Here is a 26557-nt window from a genome sequence, read left to right as displayed (position 1 = left end):
AATGTTTTTATGGGGTGTTTATCTTGAATTTTGGCGATTAATTTTATGAAATCATCTGTGGTCTGATTTTTAGAAGTAACTGCAAACGCATATCTGGTGAAGTGATCTACAAGTAAGTGGAGGTATTTTTTTGTCGAACGATTGCCACCAAATCCTCCTATTGTATCTAAGGACATTATCTGAAAAGGTTCTTTTGCTGGACCCAATTGTGACAGAAGACCATATTTTGGACCAATTCTTGTTTTATTTTTACAGCAGATCTCGCATTTTTGACAGATATCCTTTGCTAGTGAATCTATATTCTTAATGTAGTAAAAATTTCTAATTTTGTTTGTTACTTTACCAGCACAAACATGACCAAAAAATTTGTGAACTTTTGTTATTAACTCTTTTCCAAAATCTTTGGATAAAATTATTCTTTTTTCATTCTTCCTTAATTTATAAAATATATCTTGGTTCAAAATTGTTCCTCTCATTGTATCTATAACTTGTCGATTATTATTTTGGTCTTGTTTTATCTCAGGTAATGTGACTAGGTTTACTGTTCTTATGAATGTTTCTGCATTTTTCATATTTTCCAACACTGGGTTTCTAGAAAGGCAGTCTGCTTCTACATTTTCTTTTCCAGGTTCATATTTAATGTCGAAGTCAAATTGTGAAAGAAAATGTGTCATATCTCCTAATTCTTCATCTGGTCTTGTACGAAGTTCTCTTCCCTCAAGGGGTTTATGATCAGTAATAACGAGAAATTTTCTTCCCATTAGCCAGTATTGCCAAAATTTTATTGCTTCTTTAATTGCCAGGCATTCTAAAAAAATAGCCTTTTTATTTTTTTGATATTTGTTCAATTTTTTTGAAAAGTATGCTACGGGTTTCATTTCTCCATCTCTTTGTTTTTGTTTCAGAACCGCACCAATTCCTAGAACACTAGCATCTGTATATATAGTTGTAGGAGCATTTGGGTTAAAAATGGCTAGTATAGGTTCAGAACAGAGGATATTCTTTGCCCTATCAAAAGCTGTTTGGCAGCTTAAAGACCAGTGGAATTTGATATCTTTTCTAAGTAAATTATGTAGTGGCTCTAATAACCTAGCTGAATCTTTTATATATTTGTGGTAAAAATTTACTTTTCCCAAAAACTGTCGTACTTTTTTTCTCGTGTCTGGTGCTGGAAAATCTCTGATCGATATTAAATTATCATGTAACGGACGAACTGAATTGTGTCCCACAATGTGTCCCAAATATTTAACCTCTTCTCTTGCAAAATTACATTTTAGAAGTTTGAGCCTAAATCCCTCTTCAATAATTGCTTTCATAAGTCTTTCTATATGGTCTAAGTGTTCTTCAAATGATAATGAGAATATTAAAATGTCATCTATGTAGTTTATACAAAATGAATTTAAATTATGCTTCCTGATAATATTACTTAAAATTCTTTGAAATATTGCGGGAGATGTTTTAAGCCCAAAAGGTAAGCATTTCCATTGCCAATGACCACTTTGGGTAACGAAGGCTGTCTTGTATTTATCTTTTATCCGAACTGGAATACACCAAAAAGCAGAATTTATATCTAAAGTAGTAAAGAACCTAGCATTCCTTGTTTTGGTCAAAATCTCGTCAATTAAAGGAAAAGGTTGGGGTTCAGGAATAATTAATTTGTTTAACTCACGAAAGTCAATGCACAATCTTGTTTTAGATCCTTCATCTTTTTTAAAAGCCAATGTAACAGGTGCTGCAAAAGGTGAAGATGATTCTTCTATTAAATTTGCTTTTAATAATTGTCCTATTTGAAATTCTATCTCTTTTTGGTCTTCTATGGAGCATCTATAGGGTCTTTTTGCAACAAATTTATGTTCTAAAAGTTTAATTTGAGCTTCATTATTTTGAACCTGCCCAATGTCAAATTTATGTTTTGCAAAAATATTGTCATATTTATTTAGTAATATTTCTATTTTATTTTTCTGATCTGGCAATAAATGTTGTAATTTTGCTTCAAAAAGTTCTGTGGGAATTCCCTCATTAAAGTTTATGGAGTATTCTGTAATATTAATATTATAATTAAATTTTTCGATTTTTTCTTCAATTTTTCCGTATAATCTTTGATAAATCTCTAAATCAAAATCTTGTTTCATTTGAAAATTTAAAATAGAATCTAATCCGAGTAGAATATCGTACTCAAAATATTCATCATTAATTACAAAAAGATTAATATTTTTCTCAATTTTATTAATTTTCAGTTTTGCAATTAGTTTTCCTGTAAAATTTGTTCTGCCATTTATCGTTTTAAACATATTCCTATCTTCTTGAATATCTAATCCTAACTTTCTTGCCACCTTCGAATTCAGAAGAGTAACATTTGAGCCTGGGTCATAAACTCCACATAATTCTTTATTATTTAGGAATACTTTTAATTTGATCAATGGCAGCAAATCTAGTTTTTTTGTTCAGTTACTGTTTCATTTAATGTCTCCTGTATAGCAATATTATTAATATATTTAATATCATTTGATTTGTTTTCTTTTGTTACCTTTTTATCTTTTTGCTTTAAACGTTATATTGCCTCTGGATGAAACCTCCCAGGGAATCCTTTTCTATCACAATATTGACAAGTAGTTTTCTGTTCTTCTGGTATTATAGTAGATTTTTGATAAAAATTTGGTTTTGTCTCCAATTTATTCTTCTTTTTTATAACTAAACTTTCCAATTTTCGTAATTCACCTACCAATTTTTCCATTGTTGTAACGTCAGCTCTATTAATATTATCTTGTATATAAATTGGCAAATTTGTTACAATTAAATCAATTAGTATATCAATGGGAAAATCATTCTTTATATTTAGCAATAAATTTTCTTTACGAAACGCATAATCAACAATACTACCACCTATATACCTAAAAGAATAAGCTTGCCTATGATTATGCCAACCTGTTTCACAAAAACTATCTAAAAAATTAATTTTCCATACCTCAAAACTGTTATCTAAGCCTAATGTTATTATTTTTGATTCAAACCATTCTTTTGCTATTCCATCAAGAAACAAACGTAGAATCAAAATCTTGTCTTCATCAGCAACCACCTCACATCGCAAACATTCTGATTCGAAGGTCTTGAGCCATGAATTCATTGGAACATTATTTCCATCAAAATTTCGAAGTACAAAATCATCTTTTATTTTTTTTAAATTATTCTTTTCAACTTTAGGTAAATTTGTGTCATTAAATTTCTGGAGCAACTCAGCAAATGATGGAAATTGTTCAGCTGTTTCTATCTTCTCATACACTGGTAATAAGGTCTGTTGTAAGTACTCACTTTGATAAACCACATCACCATCTGAATCAAAATAAATCTCCTTCAAATTGTCTTCTAATGCTATAGTACATGTTCTAAAGGATCCTCTTGTTTTCATAGATGCTAATATATTCTTCACTTTTTTCAGATGAAATAGTTCAGAATGATCAATTTGAAGTTGTTTTTCAAAGGGGATTTCATAATAAAAACGGGACCCTGTTGGCTGCAGCCACTTAAATTTATATACATTTTTCTTACTATCACTACTGTTTGCTTCTATAGCCATGCAAATTCTCATTGATGTAAAATTCATTCTTAAATATCGTTTTATCCAAATAACGGCTTGGAAATTTATAGTTATCACTATATTTTTTTTATCAGCTTAAGTTCTTGATTTATAAGTGTAATATCATACCCTTATTCATGTGAAGAGATAGCAGTTTGAATTCGTCTAAAAAGAGTTTATTATCGTTAAAATTCTACAATATAAATTATTAACAATAATAACATAACTAAAATAACTTAACAAATATACAAACCTAAAAAGAGAATCAAGAACAATGCTATTTCTTACGCCATTAAGTAATTTGACAATTGTACCATACAATTTACAATATGTCAATGTCAATAAAACTTAAACAGTCATACAACCTAAAACTTTAAATAACTAAAAATAACTAAGTCCTGCTGTTTCACTTAAAATAAACATAGGTTTACTTTTACATATATATATAATAATAATAGATTATGTTATCATTTAACATACTTGTTAAGAACAGTAATTCTTTAACAATAAAGTATATTTACTTACACTCTATAAAAGATTTTTGTTGACAATCGGTTAGAAGCAAACGGTACACTACAAAATAAGCTATATTTTCGTGTTTGCCACTCCTAATGATATCTGAATAATATGCATAAAATACTCATTTTTAATGTACAGTTAAAACATTTAAAAGCCTATCTCCAAACGATCATCATTTTTTTCATTATTTCAAATATTTAATAATATTTATTTTAGTTTATATAAAAATACTAACAATTGTATTGCAAAACTTAGGTACGTTGGTCAGCCATTTTTTTGGCTAACAAACATGTTAGATTATGTTAGTAATATAAATTACAATAAAGTGCATGTTAACACCATAACTAGGTTAAGTGGGCAATGATATGATGGTAATCACAACACCATAACTCCACGTTCTTTTACTACTTCATATACAATATACTTCCTAAATTTAACTGAATATAGTTTACACAACTGTTAATGTTCTTTTTTGAGTATTCCTTTTTCTTTCTTTATTTCCATACTTATTTATCAATCTAAGAGCTATTTCTTTTTTGTACGTCAAAAAATCAACCTGTTTACTGCCTCTATTGATTAAAAAAAAGCCTTTCACTCAGTGCCGTAGATAAGTGTCTTATTTTAAATATAATGAAAGGAAAGAATCAGTCCGGAGTATTTTATTTGCTAAATCATTATTGATCATAAACAAATGAAAATAGATATAACTTTTGAGTTCCTATCAGTAGGAAGGTAGCTACATCGCTCATATCTTAATATTAAAAATTTGTTTAAGACAATAAATAAGTAAGCATGTTCCACGAATAGCTACTCATTTGGTATTGTTAAGTGGTCTAAAATGTATATAAGTAGACAGTTTTCAGCGTAAAGTGGGAACACGTCTCACAAAGGCATAAAAACAGCATCCTCTAAAGGCACTACCGTGGTATTCAGGGAAGAGGACTTACGTATCTAGGTGAGCAATATGAATAATAGATTTCTAATTTAAAATCTTTTTTTTATAATTAGGCTAAAACATCTACTTTACATTGCGCACTTTGCCTAGTAGCTAACGCAAAATCGCCGTAACTAAAGGAACAAGAAATGCGTATAAATTAAGAAAAAAATACGCATATTAATGGGTAAACCTCTAGATGGAAGACATCCCAATAAAGTCAACAAAGACTACATATTATCGTCAATACAGTGCCGGATGGCACTAACTATTGGATGGGTGACATTAAGAAAGATGCTACCCAAAACAGGGGGTTTCCAACTCGTCATTCAGGATAAGGTTACTTCAACCAAAAATTACCTGAATTATATCGTCAAAAACTCTCCAGTGAAAAAGGACAAATGCCGTTATAGATGTTACGCCCAAAAAACCATCCAACATCTTACAGGGGCTGTTCGGAGTTTGTCGGTACTGACTATAAAAAATGGCATAATCCAGTAGAAAATAACTTTTACCAACAACAAATTGGGGCTTCTTCGAACCAAAAATCTTCCTTATTACCAATACGTTCATAATACTATACCTAAAAATGACAATGTCAGTCTATACTGGGGCCGTACTCTACAAACCATCCAATGACATTTAATTTACCGGATCTCATATTAGTTAATATACTATCTTAATAAACAACACTACAGTTGTGTCCATCGTTCTTTATCCTTACGTCATTAATACTTGGCGAGATCAAACACATACTTTTCATCCAGCATCTTTCATTGATGAAACTCACATTTCACACTCATATTTCATCCACGCATGAAACTAAAGACAAACCAGTTACCGCCTGTTATTAAGTAAAGACACATGTTATTTTTATGAGTGCACTAGACTAGAGGTCCCTTAAGCTAGCGGGGACACATGAGCGGAATCCAATTTAACCTACGTAATATTTTTTCACCAATTTTTCACTAATTTATTACCACCCTAATAATTTTTCACCACTAAACCAACCTTAAGGGGAGCGATTCTGCTGGCTTAAGGTTCAAGCTAGCAGAATTCAAAAAAAAAACTTTTTGTTGATGGCATATTTTTTCACCCATTTTTCACTAATTTATTACCACCCTAATATTTTTTCACCATCAAACCACCCTTAAGGGAAGCGATTCTGCTGGCTTAAGGTTCAAGCTAGCAGAATTCAAAAAAAAAAATTTTTGTTGATGGCATATTTTTTCACCCATTTTTCACTAATTTATTACCACCCTAATAATTTTTCACCACCAAACCACCCTTAATGGGAGCGATTCTGCTGGCTTAAGGTTTAAGCTAGCAGAATTCAAAAAAAAAACTTTTTGTTGATGGCATATTTTTTCACCCATTTTTCACTAATTTATTACCACCCTAATATTTTTTCACCACCAAACCACCCTTAATGGGAACGATTCTGCTGGCTTAAGGTTCAAGCTAGCAGAATTCAGAAAAAAAACTTTTTTTTGGTGGCATATTTTTTCACTAATTTTTCACTAATCTATTACCACCCTAATAATTTTTCACCACCAAACCACCCTTAATGGGAGCGATTCTGCTGGCTTAAGGTTTAAGCTAGCAGAATTAAAAAAAAAAACTTTTTGTTGATGGCATATTTTTTCACCCATTTTTCACTAATTTATTACCACCCTAATATTTTTTCACCATCAAACCACCCTTAAGGGAAGCGATTCTGCTGGCTTACGGTTCAAGCTAGCAGAATTAAAAAAAATATTTATGATCTACCACAGTGTTCTGCTAGGTTTTTACGAATTTATTACAACTTTAGTAATTTTTACTACCCCTTACTACCCCTTTAACAAAAATTAAATAAATTTGTTTTTTCAAAAATACTTGAATACATTTACACGGTGTGTGTGTGTGCAAGTGTGTGTGTGTGTGTTAAAAACACTTCTGTTGTAATAATTGGTATATTTAATTAAAAATTACTACTTACCTATTACTTATTAATTACTTACTAAAAGTACTACAAATTTCACTGGACTGATAAGTCCGAAAACGTTTTGAACTTAATCCTTTAGGATTTTTAAAATTTAACTAAATATACCAATCACAACAGTGTTTTACTTCAATGTTCGAGTTTTTTAACTATATGATATACAGCCAACTCACGGGAATGATCCCTTTTTGTTGTAAAATTTTGTTAAAAAATAGGTAGTGTACAAAACAACAATATTGCAATGTTTAGCATATAAAAAAGTTGGTGAAGTTGGTGTTTGTGTAAATTCTAGCATTTAAAGATGTAAACTACTTTCCTTATTTGAATTTCTAGTATTTATGGGAATTATCTTCCACACTGACACATACGGATTTCAAGATTGGAGGGTTATTGGAAAACAGATCCACTATTCAGCTTAAAATCTTTTTTGCAGAACATCGGAAGAGATCTTTTTCTTATAATTTTAAGGTGCTTAATCTTCATCCATAATCCAATGGGACCGAATGTTATTCCTGAAGATCGGTTTTATAGAATAAGAAGTTATAGACTTTTTAATAATAAAATGACTGCTCTGCGTTATCCAGTAAAATAATTATCGCTAGATGAATCGATGGTACCGTGGAAAGTTAGACTTAGTTTTAAACAATATACTAAACAAAAGACATAAAAGACGATATCAAGGTTAGAATTAATTCGTAAATTAATTTATAAAAAAGCAAAGAAAGACGGAATATCGCACGCGAACATTTACCTATAAATAATTGCTAATAAATCGGACAAACGCGAAACGAAAACGAAAAGATGCAGAGTATGTCCTATCCTAAAAATAAGAAAAAACCCAATTTATGAGTGTGTGGATTGTGCCGAGAAACCAGATCTCTCCGTAGGCGATTCTTTTAAACATTTTCATAAACAAAATAAATAAGTTAATATTTTTTTGTAATAACCTTTAATTTTTACCTATATTCAACTGACAATGAATGAAAAATCGACAAAGAATTAAAATACAAATATCTTTAAATTTTTAAAATGCTGCTAATATAAATTTATTTTACTACGCAAATAATCTATATCAGCTGTTCTGACCAACCGGTAATTTCGGTCTCATTTGAATATACCTACTTAAAATGTTTTGCAATATAAATTCTTTATGTTATACACCTAATCTTAAAATTATGTTTTGACCAATCGTTAATACTCTTCTTATTTAAATATTATTAAAATATTAAATACCTAAATTATTTTTCAAATTTTCATCTACCTAATGAATGCAAATCTTTTAACAATAGGGTGCAATAGGTGAGCACGATCCCGACGACCCTCCTTTACAATCAGATAAATAATGTAATAGACGTAATAAAATTATTTCAATTTGAATATTTCTTACCTGGTAATTTATTCTGTGAAATATAAAAATTCCATTGTATTTACTAAAACTCAACTTGATTTCAGTTATTTTATATTCATAAAAAGGACTAACGATTCGATTTCGCTTAGCCATGTAATACGACTCGGATCAGAGTCAATTTTTTAAAACGGGTAAAATTTATAGTTTTTGGAATAAAGTGTTTTCATATTTTTAATATTTAAACATTGAAAAAATAAATATTAGTTAGTATAGAATAACATTTGAAAATGTTTTTCAATTGGGGTAGTTGAGAAAAACATGACTAGGCTGGTAAAAATATAGTAAAATTCTAGCAGAGCACTCTTGTGTTTTCAAAAAGATTTTTTATTCACCTAGCGTCAATGTGTATCTTGTTGAATGTTTCCCATTATCTGAAGCTTAGGGGGTCAAAAATTATAAGGGTGGATCAAATTTAGTAAAAACCAGGCAAGCAATTTATATTTTCAGTTACAAGTAGAATACAGTAAAATTATAAAAATAGATTTTTTATCACCTTAAATTTTAAGGTAGTAGAATTATTGACTCCTCATAGAGGGTAGTTGAAGGGTAAAAAATTACTAGGATGGTAATGTATTAGTACAAATCTAGCATAATACTGTAGTATCTCATATTTCCGAAAAGATTTGCTTTGCATTCAACCAGCGTAAATGTGTAGATGGTGGAATTGGTGAAGTTCGTTAACATTTAGTAAAAACTAACCAGAGAGTTTCTTATTTTACTCATAAATAGTATTTAGTAAAATTATAAAACAAAACTTTTTCACCTTTAATTTAAACATAACAGAACTATTGACTTCCACTAAGGGTTAGTCGAGGGATAAAAAATTACTAAGTTGGTAATAAATTCGTAAAAACTTAGCAGAATACTGAGGTAATTCAAAAATACGTTTTTTTCTTATTTGGTTGGTTCAAATATTCAGCTAGTAGGAAAGTTTTCGAATAGGTTTATGGGAGCAAAATTATCAGGATGGTCAAAGTTTAGTATAAACTTAACAAAACACTTTTTTATTTCAGTTATAAGTAGTGGACAGTAAATTTGAAAAAAAATTTCTCCTTAAATTTTAATCTACCACAATTATTGACTTTTCACAAGGGGTAGTTAAGGGGTGAAAAATTACTAGAATGGTAATAAATTCGTAAAAACCTAGCAAAACACTGTGGTATATTATAAATAGGTTTTTTAATTCTGCTGGCTTAAACCGCAAGCCAGCAGAACCGCAAGCCAGCAGAATGGCTCCCCTTAAGGGTGGTTTAATGGTGAAACAATATTAGGGTGGTAATAAATTAGTGAAAAATGGGTGAAAAATGTGCCATCAACAAAAATTTTTTTTTTGAATTCTGCCATCTTGAATTTTAAGCCAGAAGAACAGCTCCCATTAAGGGTGGTTTGGTGGTGAAAAATTATTAGGGTGGTAATAAATTAGTGAAAAATGGGTGAAACTATATGTCATCAACAAAAAGTTTTTTTTTTGAATTCTGCTAGCTTGAACCTTAAGCCAGCAGAATCGCTCCCCTTAAGGTTGGTTTGGTGGTGAAAAATTATTAGGGTGGTAATAAATTAGTGAAAAATTGGTGAAAAAATATGCCATCAACAAAAAGTTTTTTTTTGAATTCTGCTAGCTTAAACCTTAAGCCAGCAGAATCGCTCCCATTAAGGGTGGTTTGGTGGTGAAAAATTATTAGGGTGGTAATAAATTAGTGAAAAATGGGTGAAAAAATATGTCATCAACAAAAAGTTTTTTTTTGAATTCTGCTAGCTTGAACCTTAAGCCAGCAGAATCGCTCCCATTAAGGGGGGTTTGGTGGTGAAAAATTATTAGGGTGGTAATAAATTAGTGAAAAATTGGTGAAAAAATATGCCATCAACAAAAAGTTTTTTTTTTTTGAATTCTGCTAGCTTGAACCTTAAGCCAGCAGAATCGCTCCCCTTAAGGTTGGTTTGGTGGTGAAAAATTATTAGGGTGGTAATAAATTAGTGAAAAATTGGTGAAAAAATATGCCACTAACAAAAAGATTTTTTATTTTATTATTCTGCTAGCTTGAACCTTAAGCCAGCAGAATCGCTCCCATTAAGGGTGGTTTGGTGGTGAAAAATTATTAGGGTGGTAATAAATTAGTGAAAAATGGGTGAAAAAATATGCCATCAACAAAAAGTTTCTTTTTTGAATTCTGCTAGCTTGAATCTTAAGCCAGCAGAATCGCTCCCCTTAAGGTTGGTTTGGTGGTGAAAAATTATTAGGGTGGTAATAAATTAGTGAAAAATTGGTGAAAAAATATTACGTAGGTTAAATTGGATTCCGCTCATGTGTCCCCGCTAGCTTAAGGGTCCTCTAGACTAGAGTGATCTAAAAGAGATAGGTACAAAAAAGACGCTTGGGGATGTTTTCAGATTTCAAATCTAATTTATGACGTTTTTAGTTTTTTACTTGTGGCTGTCAGTTTGTTCGCTTTTTTGCTGTTTTTTGTCTTGTTTTTGCATTTAAAAGTTATTTATATTACAGAAATAACTGTTTTTACAACTAATTTTATATTTTACTTTTAATTTTATGGTAGATGAATTTTATTTTGCCAATAATTTACATACAAAGTTAACCTCATTCACATAGTTAAGGAGGGGTTTTGTTTAAGTTTCCGCAAAAGTGAAAGAAATGACAAAAAAAATATTTTATTGAATTTTTGTAGATTATGCCTAGAAAAACTCTTGCCTCACAAGCACAAGAACTCGTTTCAAATTTAATCGAGTACGTTGAATTAGAAAAAAGGAATGGGGGACCATTGAAATCGTTATCATGTGTTCAAGATGTACAAAAAGTATAATTTTCAAATGTGCATTATTATAAAGGTTTAACGATGACAAGCATGTGTATTATTTATTTGTCAACTTTATTATATAACAAAATATTTATAATTATGAGCTTTTTATTTTTGATTTTTTTCAATATAAGACGAAAATGGAGAATGCAAAGTGATCAGATGATACCTACTATTTTATCTACTACTGTTGTCATTCCGAAGAATATCCTATAGAACATAAAACAACTGAGTCTTAGTGAACATATTTATAAGACCATGCAGATAGCTCTCAAGATCCGCAGGCACCAAAAAAATTTTCGGAGATACTCCGGCATACCAGGACACCTAGAGCTCCATACTACGGAAAGAGCTCCACCATATTTCAATCCTTCCGAAACCGTAGGTATCTAAGATCAATTGAGACCAGTTCAATTATATGGTGTAAAGCTTTGAGCAACTCAAGCACAACTAACGTTGCAATAATCAAGAGGATCCAGTCACAAATACTTCGTTTAAAAAATTCTTAAAGTTAGGGATATCATAAAAGAAGGAAGCGTGAAATATCATGATAGACTTTCGTTCTATTTAAACAAATTATTGCAACAATTAGTAACCATAACAATATTAAAAAATTAAAGGACATGGACTAGCAGACGAAACAGGAGACTAAGGACAAACTTTTATTGGCACTGAAATATTAGCTCATCACATAATTTTAATTTTTAAATTATAAGCAAATATTAAAAACTTGAGCTACGCAATCTGTAATTTATATAATGTTTTCCATTGGAGCGTTTAAATTTAGGGAGCCATTAGTATTTCATATCTATAGAAATATCGATCAAACAAATACACAAATTTTGACAATGTCAATATTTTAATCATAACGTTGATATTTTATACACGTTTCTTATTTCTTTTGTAACAGTTTACTAAAATGCAAGGTATAGAAAATGATGAGAGTTCAGATGATCAGGATGGCCAACTTACGCCAAGCTCATTCAAAACTAGAAGTCAACATTCCGGTATTAGTCGAATAGACAAAAGTAAAATATCTCGATCTAAAAAGTTTATACAAAGAAGAAATGTTAAAGTTAAACCAAAGGCACCTCCTATACAAAAGTATTTTACGGATGGCAGGAACGTAAGTAATTGAAATACAGCTATAATCTAGTTAACTTCTTGTGCTTCTTGTTTAAGATTTTTTGATCTGTTAATATTGATCCATCGGTTTCCGCAAAATAATGACAATGTAATATTATTGAGCTATAGACATCCAACTGTCCCCTCAAGTTTTTTATAGTCTGCCTTTTCCAACTGTTATATTCTAGAATTTGTAATAGTAGATCTGGTACAAGTCGCTCGTACTCGTACAAAGTTGTCCCTATTACGAGTGTAATATTTCTATAGTTTTATTGTTGACCACAAGTTTGCATCTTATTGACTATCTAGCTATTTGTTCCTATAGATTCGCTAAGGTTTTGACTATAATTGCCGCGTTATCTGCAAAACAACCACACTCATTATTTTGTTGTTCTACTATATACCATTTTGAGGACTGTTTTACTTTCTATTAGTTTATCCTGTAACAAATTAAACAGAAATTGACTTTCAGACAAGAAGGCTCTACTCTTGTCTGGTTCTACCTTAGTTAAATTTACGAAGCTCATATCTGCCGGTGTGTTTAATTCTATCGACTTTTCTTTCATTCGTTTTATTTATAAATAGAATAATATGTTTTACGGATCCACTTTTTCAAAATCACTGTTGCTCTTCTTTGATTTTTAATAGTTCTAATTTATCTAATTTATAATAATTAACCGCATAGGGTCGATAATCGTGCGCATAATAAAATAAATAATAATAAAAATAAATATACAAATAAAAAGTATATAAAATTTATCTTATTGTACGCTCAGACTATATTCTCTGTTAATATTTGATCGATTTGGGCTAGAAAAAGATTTGTTATAAATTATACCTCGATTCTTAGGGATGAATATAAGTCAATTTGACCTAACTTACCTATATGCAAAAGTTACGGAGTTAAATTTAATAAAACCCAATTTTTTAATATTGCTCAAAAATGGTTTAAAATTTTTATGAAAATTTATATTATTATTTACATGGCATGGCCAAAAAAACTAAATTAGCTAATATAATTTTTTCTCGATTTTTGTAGATATTTAAAGAAGGTCTTCAAATCATCCCCCCTCGACTTTTTTGTAGTATAATATTAAATTAAAAATTGGATGTCAATGGAATGAAAAACCTGTCTTACCTTTTTTTCGTCATTTAGTACTTGTTTGTAAAATTATTAATTTAGAAGGTACTTTATTAAATATCAAGCTAAATTAATATATGGTCATGATAGGCCCGAAAGGCGCACGATGCACTAATTGAATGATCACCGCGTAGTCCAGATCCTAATCTAATATATTTTTGTTTCTGGGAATTCATTGAGTATTATGTTTATTCCATGGCAATAACTAGTGCAGAACAATTAAGAAAATGAATTTTAGAAGCTGCTAATATATTTTGACAGAGACATTTAATATTTTTAAATATTCAGTATTCATTGTTGAAACGATGTAGAGCCTGTATTCAGGAAGGAGGACATAATTTTGAACACTTTTTAAATGAAATCAATATATTTTCTGTGTCTAATTGAAAGTTAATTATAAACTTTTGTAAAAATGTAATATTTCATTTAAAAAATTAGCTGTATCTTCTAAATTAATGATTTTACAAGCAAATACTGAAAAAAAAAGTAAAATAAGTATTTCATTCTCTCGACGTCCCGTTTTCAATCCAATATTATACTACAAACAAGTTGGGGAAAAAAGGTTTGGAGACCCCCTCTAAACGTCTTAAAAAATCAAGAAAAAACATTTTATTTACTTTGGTTTTATTGGCTATGATATGCTAATACATAATATAGATTTCCATAAAAAGTTTTAAACAGTTTCCAAACAATAATAGAAAATTTGGTTTTATTTTGTAACTTTAACCCTCGTAACTTTGGGTATCCTTTTGCATATGAAGGGTACACAGAAATAACCGGCTAAGTCACAGATTAAATATTTTGAGTTGTTGATCTTTTAACTTTTACTCCCTTGTATATTCATTGCTAGTTCGAGTCTTCCAAAAAAAAAACTATAAAAGAAGCTATATTTTTCACATTCTGTGAATGGTTTAACTTTGCTATTATCATTTCAGCCCTGGCCATTCAACATTGTATCTTAAAAGGTAGTCACTTAGCCGCTTTTTCTCCTCTTCAATAAAAAAACAATTGTTTTATAGTAATTTTTTAATTCTCCGGATTAAAGTAAATAAAATAACATTCTGCTTACGTACCGTAAAACGGGGTGAATAGAAACAATTTTCAACTTTGGTTTAAAATTGTTTATATTTGTAGTTGTTCTAGATACACAATTTTTTGCCCAAACACAGGTCTCTGTTAGACCTATTTGTTTATAGTATTTAAATTTTTTAATTTTATTTTATTTTAAAGAAAAAAAATTAAAACATGGTGTTTCTATTCACCCCTCAAAGGGGGGTGAATAGAAACAGTACTTTAATTTTATGTTTGTTTCTATTGAAAGGAATAGGGGGTGAATAGAAGCAGTTAAATATGGTATTTTTAATTTATAAATGGATAAATACAAATTTATTTCTCAACATAATGATTTATTCAAGTAGGTAGCTATATAAACAAAAGAAATTACACAACTCTAAGGAAACAAATCGTATTTAATAAGATTAAATAATGATTAATAAATCGTGAAATTAGACAGGTCATCTTCGAAAAATATCATGTCTTTAAATCGCGTAATTGAGGAAAATACTAGGTAGTATAGTTTTAGGATGACGTCGTTTCTGGACACAAGTGATTCTTCTTCAGTTATGGTAAACTTAATAGTTTGTTGCACTCTTTTAAATATTCCAACGAAACCGTCATCTTTAAGGAAAGCAACCTTGCATATATAACATCTAAAAGATGTTCTTTTTTACCATAAACTTTGACTAACATGTAGTCATCTTCATTGATGACGAGGTTTTCGCCTGAGGCCTTGTCAGTACTTTCATCTAGATCAGGGGCATCTGAAGAGTCAGTATCCTGCACTGAAAAGTCATCTTCATCTTCTGATGATAACTCCACACGTTTTCGGCTTTTATTTGGCTGAACCTGTTTGGAGGAACATGGGTTTTGGTCACTAGCAAGTGAAGTTTGGGGATTTAAGTTCTCATCGTCGTCGACAAAGTGCTCAACACTGATACTTTTGCCGGGTTTCACATTAACTTTGGTTCTCTTTTTCCTTATCTTAGGAGTCTGATCTTCTCTAAGACTATGATGGAGCTCTTTGAAACCATTTTCAACAGCTTCGTGGTTCTTCTGAATGTTTTCGGAATTTTGGTTTTCCTCTTCGTCAATAATTTGTGGAAGCATAGCGCCTCCTATTTAGAGGCGCTATACTGCACTTCTTAAAACCGGCGATCACATTTTCTTTCTTTAATGAATCACACAACTTTTTCAATAACATTGGAAATTTATCCTTAGGAACAGTTGCTTCCGCTCTTCCTGGGCCCTTTTTCCACTCTTCGAGAATCTGTCGCCATGTTGCTTTCAATGGCCGAAAAAATGCCACGTCCAGAGGTTGTGTCAGATGGGTGGAGTTAGCTGGGAGAAAAATAAAATTGATAGCATTGTCTTTACACAACTTCACAGATTCAACTGATAAATGGGAAGACAAATTGTCCTCAATCAGAAATTTTCGACCCGTTTGTTTTTTCAGGTATGTCAGTACCCAATCTTCGAAGCAGAAGGAATCAAACCAGCCAGACTTTGTTCGGTTGTATTTGGAGTTTTTTGGCCCAGCTTCTGTCCAGTTTTGGTACAAGTGCAATGCCTTATAAAGTAAGGGGGTAAAATAGTGCCATCAGCAGCGGCTGCAAACATCACAGACGTAGATGTCTTTGATGAGTTTATGATCCTTTCTGGATATTTTGTCCCTCTACGTGTAATGACCTTTCGTTTATCAGGGTCATCACTTAGGTTCGTCTTATCATAGTTAACAATATTAGATAAGGGCACATCCTTTAATTCATTTGTCAGTTCATCAAAATAGTTATTAATTGTTTCTGGTGTCACACCAGCTCTCGATCGTTTAATATTCTGACACATTCTCACGGCCAGTTGATCCCTATGACGTTTTAAAAATGATTAAACAAAGTCACAGCCAAGAAGGTTATCTTTAAACCTCTTAACTTCTTTCCCTCTTCGGTCTAAGAAATCTTTTATAAGGAGTCGTAGAGTTGAAGTGTCAATAGGATAGCCCCATTCGCCACATATCTTCAGCCTTTCAACAAACAGTTGTTCTTCTTCGAGAGATAAAGCTGTCTGACCACCATGTTTCTTCACATTGAGGCCTCTTTTTATGAAAAGTGCCGATATATAATATTATAATGCAAACCATATTCCTCAGCAGACTTCCGAAGGCTTAGTCCCTTCTGTATGTCAGAAAGTGCATTTTCGATTATTTTGGATCGTGCTTTTTGTAGCCCCCTCCAACCAGCGGTTTGTACTTTCTTGGCATTTTACAGGGCCCTGAAACAAAACATCTATGCCATTTAAGTGTCTAACATAAATATATAACACACAATATGTAATTTATCTAGTATAAATGTGATTTAGTATTACAATTTTCTTGTGAGGTGAATAAAAACAGTAAAAATTATGTGTTTCTATTCACCCCATAAATTCTGAAAACATAACCTAAAAAATATGAATAGGTTTTGGAATAGTATCGTTAAAGTTAAAGCTTAAAGTAAGCCGTAATCTTTTGTATGGATAATTAAACTATGTTTTGTGCAGCTATTTACTTTTAAGAACACTACGTATTCTGACTTACCTGGAAAGTTCTAAGTGGATAAAAAAACACAAGAATCGCGTGCTAAATGTCAACAAGACAAACAAACGGGAACCAGTGCTGCCAACCATTATTTTCCTTTTAGCCTAAAGTATAGCAACATAAAAAAATAATGGTTGCCACTATTTATCCATAGTTATATACGAAATAAATTACATAATATAAATAAAATTTTATTTCTATTCGCCCCACTGTTTCTATTCACCCCGTTTTACGATAGCTGGTATTTAAAACTCAATTGTGAGGAAGGGTGGAAAGAAATTATTGAGCTGTTCAACAATTTCCGTTACGCAGCTCAACATTGAACTCAAACATTGCAAATCGGCATACTTTCTTTGGATTTATGTTGATCAGTCACGACAAAATATCAAAATATTAAAAACAGTTTTAAAAATATGACACGTGGATTTTACCATTATAACTTAGTTCAGGAAGAATAAATCGCCTTCGTTCAATACGTTCTCCTCGAGTACGATATTTTTTGCATTGGAGTATGGATTGGCTTCATTCTCATATCTTCTAGGGAGTCTCCTTTCCACCGGTACAATGCTTATCAGCCCACACAAAGCAATTCAATAACTTGCACGAACACTCTTTCCCGAACTCATGGCTCTGTAGAGGCAGTTTTTGTTTGCAGCTTGGATTAGGCCATATATTGGCTTTTTCTTAGAACTTCGTACATATTACACATCTTCATTTTCACCCTCAGTTTCACTCTTTAATATACAACTTTAATACAGTTTCAACACCAAACTACTACAAACTTCAAAAAGCAATCAAAAGTAAACATGACCTAACACAAAATGAGCGCTGTTATGACTGACCGTCTGATTGATGCCGAAATAAGGAAGCCGTGGCGTCTCGATGTTTTGGACTTAGCTTGTTGTTTTCCTGTACTGCGTCGATTATTTTTGTAGTGTATGGGCATATATTAATGGGCTTTTTCTCGTGACTTGTCTTGTTATTGCCTTGTTTAAAGGTTTAAAAAGGTGCAAACTGGAATTTACTACAAGATGGCGTAAAAAATGTAATTTCGACAAAAATGGACTTAGCCGGTTTTTCCCGAGTACCCTTCATATAGGTAAGTTAGGTCGCTAAATCAACTTATTTTCACCCTGTCTGTACTAAATTTTAAAAAATATCAAGATTTTTGTTAGATGCGCACAATGCACCAACTTTTTCTTTTCATGATTTATTAGTCATTTACACAACTGACATCTAGTGTTTGAAGTGTTTTCTTAAATAATTCTTCACACAACTCTGGGTATAGAAACCACTTGAAATGGAAATTGGTCTTTTGTATTTTATTAACAGTTTAGTATTAAACCAATATTTCTAATCCATAATGATTATAAAAGATTTCACATTTGGTGTCCCAATTTATCCATGTTAAATGATACCAGTTGAAGTCCGGTGCCTTCCTAATCAGCAACCTAATACTCAGCAGATCAAGCATATCAAGAGGATTTCTGAAACCAAACTGTGTTTTAAAAATATTTTGACCTATTTTAGAAAATGTGTGAATTATAAGCAAAATCTATAAAATTTCCGATTGTGTAATTTCCGGGCACGTTCTTTCTTAAATTGTGTTTCCTATTTCTTGTTGACTGGAGAACAACTATTCCACGTACTCTTTTCGTTCGAACATCGTCTAATTTATTATCTTGTTTTGTTATATTATTGCCTTTATCCCAGGCCCCACCTTACGATAAAGTTTGCTTTTAAAAATGAAATGTAACAAAACAGACTTAACTGCAGCTAGAGGAAGGAAAAATAACAATTACAAACATAATAACTGTATATTTAAATGTAATATTCATAAATAAAAGTACTAACCTCATTACCCACATCTGAACGATTCAGTTCCCATAAACTACTATACTTCACAGTATTGACTTGGGTATAATTTTCGTTTTTCTTATACCTAACTTTATTGAATATTGTGAGTTTATCATTTGTTCGTTCCCTTTTCTTTAGGTTTTTGAATATCTTTTATTAAGAACTGTCAAAAAATTATTAGTTTAATAATTGCAAGGTTTTTTTTATTTTCATAATTTTTCTTTTTACTATAATCTAATGCTCTATTGCACACTTTGCTATTCACATAAATATTATTTATATTTAATTTAACATTTTAGGTTACTGACCAGAATATTACAAATTTGGACAAAACCAAACCATATAAATTCCCAACATCTTACGAAGAACTGGGTCAAAAAATTATGACCAAAGCATGGAGAAGAGATATAGTGAAGCAGGATTTAAAAGCGCCGATCTTTAAAAAGCAGGGAATGAGGGAGAAACTGAATAATGATCTTTTTAACAGACTTTATGTTAAAGTGCCGCCTCCGGATAATACAAAGACTATTGTGGATCTCGATCCTCAATTTTTTAAAGTTGTGGAAGGTAAGATAAATAAATAAAAATAAACACGTTTTATGAATTAAGTAAGTTTTTATTATAAGCGTCCTAGAAACTAGTAAAAAATATTAGTAAGTGAAAATGTGCTTAATAGCAGAAAACAGCTGTAACTATTACTATTTGCTACTAGATGCACACTAAAATATTATATTTAATACAACAAACTGCAGATCTAAACAAGGTTTTTTTAATAAGTAATATTATCTTAATTTGAATCGTATACTTTTGAAATTACGTATTGTCGTTGTCCACTGTCGTCGTACATTGTCAATGAAGGGTATTGTTCATTCCTTTATTCAAATTTTCTTAATTATGGACTCTCTTGACTTTCGCGGCAATAAGTCATAAGTAGCTATTTTAGCAGCTTCACTAATCTTAGACAACAAGCACTGTTATAATAAAAATTGATATTGTAATTAGGTCCGCATACGTAGATACTCAAAATCCTTTCAAAAGTAAAAAAGTCGTTCCAAAAGTGAAAAAAATCTTCCCGAAAATAATTGCTCTCGGTACGATTTGTATAAAGTGGAAATTTCGATTTAATAAATCGTACTGAAAGTTTAGTTTTTGAGGTGGCTGCAGAAAAAATATGTTACGAATAAGCTTAACCTCTCGTTAAAACCAATATATACATATAAAAGATACGACACAGTAAAATAAACAGTTCACCTTTGTTGCCATCTCCTCTATTTTTCTTTCTTGTGTTTTATGGTTTCTGTCACAAAACCAATGATCAAGTCAAAGATTCTTTTGTTTTCAATTGCTTTATTCATTTGTTTATGTGACTCACCTAGAGGTGATCCAAGGCCCAGCTGCAGCAAGATTCGCTCCACATTATATGCAGGGTATACGAATACCACATAATGCGCTTCATCCACCACTCCACACTCGAGACACAGATAGTCCTCAGTCTTCTTTATTCTATACGTATAAGACCGGAAAGATCCATGTCCCGTCATAAATTGGGTGAAGCAGTAGTTGAAACGTCTGTGTTTACACTCATACCACCTTACTACATCTGGGATAAGGGCCCTTGTCCAGGCAACCTTGTCTGTTTCCCTTGACCATTGGTCCTGCCAGATCTCCAAACTCATTTTTCTTTCTTGTTTTCCTAAACCTAAAGCTCCATTGTCCCTTTGATGCATCCAAACCCTTTCATTAGACAGGATATGCACCGGTACAGCACCGACCACTACTTGTAAGGCAATGGTTGATACGGTCCTGTACTGCACACCCTAATCAATGGTTTCCTCTGCGTCCTAAGAAGCATGTCTTTATATTTTGCTTTGTTGAGGATCTCATGCCACACTGGGGCCCCATATAGTAAGATGGACATGATTGACTGTAGGATAACTGATCTTTCGTGTGACCCGGGACTTCCTATATTCGGCATTATCTTATTAAGGGTCGAGGTCCTCTCTTCCGCCTTCCGACATGCTTCTTGTATGTGGTGTTTGAATGCAATTTTGTCTAGTATAATTCCCAAGTATTTTACGGTCTTCTGGGGTCTTAGGTCGAAGCCTCTGAATCGAAAATTTACGTTTTTTCTATCCCGTGGTCCCCTCAAGATGATTACTTGTCTTTTCTACTGCAAGCTTTAGGTCATTTCTCTCTATCCATCCCGCAGTTTTTTTTATTGTTTCATTTACTTTGTTTATAATACCCCAATAAATTCATATCTTCTATAAGTAGAGCTAGGTCGTGTGTATAGCTTGTATTTTGTTTACTTCTAGTATCCCGTTGTATAAAATATTCCATTGTCCCAAGACTGACCCTTGGGGTACTCCAGCAGTCATTTTCATCTCATTTTTCTTCGATATGTATACGCTTCTTTGCGATAGGTAGTCCCTTATTATATTGGACACATATTCCGAGGTCCCAAGTCCGACAATCTTGTCTACGATGAGACCCCAGTTAGCTGAATTGAAGGCATTCTTAATGTGTAATAAAACAAGTACCACCCATTTCTTTTTGCTTGTTTTCACCACGTTTCTTATCCAGGTCGCGGCGTCGACTGCTGATCGATCTTTTCTGGATCCATATTGTTGGTTGGATATAGCTCTCTTATCTGCCAACACGCCTTCCAGCCTCTTATTGACAAGATTCTCATAGAACTTGCCAAGAAGGCATGTTGGCCTATAAGAGCATGCTGAATCGGGGGGTTTCCCAGGCTTTAGGAGTAAAATCAGATTTGCTTCCTTTAGTTCCCTGGGAAACTCTTGCTTCCGCAGTAGATCGTTATATATTTTTACGATCAAACCTGGTTTCTCTGTTGTTGCTATCTTCAGTGCCTTCGGTTGCACTCCATTGGGGCCGGGAGCTTTCCACGTCTTGATTTCTTGAAAGAAGGTTTGTTCCCCCTTGGTGGCAAAGAGGAGCTCCGCCGTTTCTCGTCGCTGGTCCTCGTCTAAATTGTATGGAGTAATCATCTTTAGTGACTTCATTGTTATTTTATATGCGTCGCCCCATATGTCGTCTTCTAAAGCATTTAGTAGGTTCTGTAACCTTTCTTTGTTTTTATTGTTTTATTGACCCTCGGTGACCGGGTAAAATATTTGTTTTAAAAATGATTCAATGAAAATTTAGACTTTAGTTTGGTCATTATTATATGATTTTTAGGTAGAAGAATTTTCTTGAATTACAATTTACATAGAGATTTAGTGTTGTATATAAAAAAACAATGTTTATTAAAAAATGCAAAAAATTTAGGGGACATACCCAATTAACCTGCACTGCACTAGACACATGTAGAAGTTAATAAAAATGACTATAGGAATTTTTCCTATTTTTTTTTGTCACGATCAGAAAATATTCAGCATTATAATTGAATCTGCTGCGGCAGTTTATAAAAAAAATAACGAAAATTTACAGTGAATTGTGGGTGTGTAGCTACCGTAATTAAAGATGATCTATTCTGCACTAACTAAATTATTACTTCTTGTTTCGTTTTTTTGTTGTTGGGTCACTACATATTTTGATTTACCTCGTGCTATTTCATAGACTGCGTACTATCCCTAACACTACTGCCAAAGACACACTTGATCTCCAAAGATTTTTTCAAACACCCAAACATTGCTCGTACCGCCTGACTAGCGGACCGCCACCTTGTCTCCTCAAAATGTAATCCAGGAATAATCTGAAAAAATTTGTCGCTCTGATCTGTGATGCTAACTCTCTTAACTTTGAATTTCAAGCCGCATCGGCTCGGAATACAGGGTGTTCATAAACTCTCCTGACAAACGAAAACCGGAGATTCCTCAGATAATTTTAAGATGATTAAATCCAATTTACCTAGTCCAAAAATGCTTCCTAAGGAAGCTAGAGCTCTTTGAAGATGGCGCCTAGTAAGTCTTTTTTTAATCGCTTCAGAAAGCTTCTATTTAGAAAAACGATAACTGGTATGATTATTTATCCTCCAGAGTTGAATCGATTTCATTAATTGAGAATTTCTAGTACCGTTCATAGGCGTCCGTTTTGTGTAGGTTAATGGTTATTTTACCGCATAACTTTTTTGTCTTTAACTTTTAAGGATTTGTGATACTAGATTATTAAATTTTTAGGTAATCTAGTACTAAAAGGTATTTTTACTTTAAGTTTACACGGTTTTCTAGAAAAATCGACTTGACAATTTTTCGTTTTCTCGTCATAAAAATTAAATTAATTAAATTAAATTAGGTACCTTAAATTCGTAAAAAAAGTTTGGGAAAAGAAGCAAAAAATCCATTTGAAACAAAATCTGAAACTTGAAAAAATCAATTTAAAACAAAAACGATAGAACGAAACTACTAGTAACACCAACAGAACAAGTATAAAGCTTCCAGTGGTCTTGTAAGTTATTATCAACAAAAGTCTCGTACATTCCTGTTAAAGTTGGCCGCACAGCCGTCATGTAGAAACCGTAAGTTTTGCCGAATATTTAAAGGCACATCATTTAAAATATCAGGTAAACCATTTTGCAGGAAATGTAAATAATCAGCACTGTTTAAACGAGCAGGCAATTCCACGGGTCCAAGTAGATAATCGTCAACTACTCCAATCCAGACGTTTATGCTAAACTTATGCTAATGTTGTCTTGAACAACGTGGGGATAATCACCAACGTACGAATAATAATGTACATTAAAAATTCCATTTTTTGTGAATGTAGCTCTGTCATAAAACAAAATGTATCTGAAAAAATCTTAATTTTGATTTTCATGATTTTGTAACCATACAGGAAAATCTCCTTGTAGCAGTTCTTGTACCTTTACAAAATGAAAAGGATATAAATTTTTGTTACGTAAGATATTTCCTGCGGAAGATTGTGAAATTGTGGCATACATGGCAGATAGTCTTCGAACGCTAATTTCTATATTTTTCTCAACTTCCATCAAAATAACTTCTTCATGTGCTGTTGTTACATAATTATGTCGCCCTGTTTCATTATTTTTTGGAAACATAGTTGAACTTGTTTCTCTTAATCGGGAAATTTTTCAGCGTATCTACGTTACTGCTCGAGCGTTACACCTCATTTTGCAATAAACTAAATGAATATAAGCGTCTTCCTCATTAATAAAAACCGTATTTGTTGAATTTAAATAATTATTGTGTTTGAAAGCCTCATAGTAAAAACTAAAAGAGAAACTTCACGAACTGACAACAATTTGACAATGAAAACTAAGGTTATACTTCTATTGACAGTTCAAAGCAAACTAGTGCAAAAAATATTAGTTAAACTTTCATGACGAAAAAACGAAAAATTTTCAAATCGATTTATCTCGAAAACGGTGATAGATAGATAGATAGATAGATAGATAGATAGATAGATAGATAGATAGATAGATAGATAGATAGATAGATAGATAGATAGATAGATAGATAGATATAATTTATTCATCCACAAAGTTTACACAATTCTTACAAAAAATGTATAAATCTTATCATGTATAAATGTATAAATTTAGAACTATTGTCGCAAAAATGTACAAAAATTTAAAAATCCATCAACACTGCAGAATGTATTGTCCATTAAAAATGAATACACAGTTTGGCGAAAACCTTTATGTGAAGAATTACTGAGAGTTAATTTATTGACTATTTTATTATAACATTTTATTCCAATATATTCAGGTGCATGTTGGGATACACCTAATCTAAACAAAGGTTGTCGAAAATTTGATTTACCTCTAGTATCATGTGAGTGAATGTTCCCATTTCTGTCAAACTTGAGCTTGTTTTCCTCAATGTGCAATATTAATTGGAAAATTAAAAGGCTAGGTAGTGTTAAAATATTAGACTTCTTAAATAGTGGCTTGCAACTATCTAAAAATGGAACACCATACATACTTCTTAAAACTTTCTTTTGAGCTATAAATGCCCGTTCAAGATGAGATGAGCAACCCCAAAATATTAAGTCATACTGAAGTACAGACTGGACTAAACTATAGTAAATCATTCTCAATATATCAAATGAGACAATTTCTCTTAAATTACGCACTATATAGCTACATGTACTTAACTTTGCTAATACATAAATTACATGAGTTTCCCATGTTCCCCTAAGTTTTTGATCTAGGGTTACCCCCAAAAATTTCGTTGTAGTATAACTTTCTACTGATTTGCCATCCACATGTAAATAAAAGTCAGAATTTGGAGTTAAGTTTTTTGGTAAGAAACGCATAAAATGTCCATTATTTTTACAATATGTGCTAAATTCAGTAGGCGCAACATTGGTATTTTAACTGTAACTACTTGAGTTCTACTACTTAGATAAGATAGGGCCCAATTGTACGGTATACCACGCACTCCAATACCCTGCAATTTTTGTAATAAGAGTTCACGATCAACCGTATCAAATGCACGACTAAGGTAATAAAAAAGACCCAACACATTTAATTTTTCATTTAATGCTTTATAAATAAATTGAAGACGGTCAGAAATAGCAGTATTTGTAGATTTCTTTTTTCTAAACCCGTTTTGAATAACAGGAAGAATTTTAAAATGTTCTAAATAATCTGTTAATCTATTTGCATAGGCTGCTTCAAATATTTTAGAGAACTGACTTGACACACAAATCAGTCTATAGCTTGCAATATCCGTTGCAGATCCTTCATTTTTAAAAATAGGGATTCCTTTCGATTCCTTTAGATCTGGAAATATTCCGCATGTAAATAATTAATTTATGAGGTAAGATAGTGGTAAAGCTATATAAGTGGCAACATGTTTCAAAGCTTTTCCATCAATTTCATCTACCCCTGCAGCTGTTTTAGAAGCAGTTTTTAATACAATAGATATAACTTCTTTTTCAGTGGTTGGTGATAAAAAGAAACTTGAATTGAATTGGTCAATTTGTATGGTACGGTTAACAACTGAAAGTTCATTATTTTTTACAGCAATAATAAAATAACTGTGATTTGATCAGCTTTATGACAATTTTGTAAGTCACCGTTGTTAATAAAAGATATTAAATTTTGATTTGATTGACAGTTTTTAACTCTATTTTTATTAGTTATTTTCCAACTTTCCTTCATTATGTTATTGCTATTTCTAAATTTATTATCATATTGTTCCCTTTTATGTTTTTTAACAATTTTTTGATATTCTTGTTTAAATTTCTTGTATCGTTCCGAATACTGTGGGTTATTGAGTTGTTTTCTTAATCCATTCATCTGACACAATTGATCATGCAAACCCTTAATATGAGGTGCAAACCACGTTTTTTGTTTTGGTCTGGTAGTTACTCTACGTTTTAAGAAAGTAGTATTATAATATAAGAAAGTATCATAAAATATTGAAAATTTTTCTTCAAAACTACTAGCCACATATAAATCACTCCAATCAATATAAGCTAAAATATTTTGAAAAGTTATTAAGTTGGCATCGCATAAGTTTCTGGTAAAAGTAGTTTAAGGATTTGTTCCAGTAACTTTCATATCAAAAGCACATAATTGATAAGTATGATCTGATAGAAATGTGTCACATACACGCACCTTTGGAACATCTAAATTGGAAAAAAAA

At 31.7% G+C, this 26557-nt stretch overlaps 1 protein-coding gene across 1 annotated transcript in view; it reads left to right on the top strand.

Annotated features, from left to right (window-relative positions):
- Positions 1-12056: 12056 nt before the first annotated feature.
- LOC140437066 (cilia- and flagella-associated protein 100) overlaps positions 12057-26557 on the top strand; it is a 56619-nt gene continuing 42118 nt past the window's right edge. Inside the window, exons 1-2 of the mRNA XM_072526317.1 lie at positions 12057-12355; positions 19280-19547. Of these exons, the coding sequence (XP_072382418.1) occupies positions 12149-12355; positions 19280-19547 (475 nt within the window). The 5' untranslated portion in view covers positions 12057-12148. The remainder of the gene's footprint in view (positions 12356-19279; positions 19548-26557) is intronic.

Source organism: Diabrotica undecimpunctata, chromosome 3 (genome assembly GCF_040954645.1).
Source record: "Diabrotica undecimpunctata isolate CICGRU chromosome 3, icDiaUnde3, whole genome shotgun sequence".
NCBI classification, from domain to species: Eukaryota; Metazoa; Arthropoda; class Insecta; order Coleoptera; family Chrysomelidae; genus Diabrotica; species Diabrotica undecimpunctata.
Note: the sequence above shows the minus strand (reverse complement) of the source record. Positions and strands in the feature narration are given on the sequence as shown.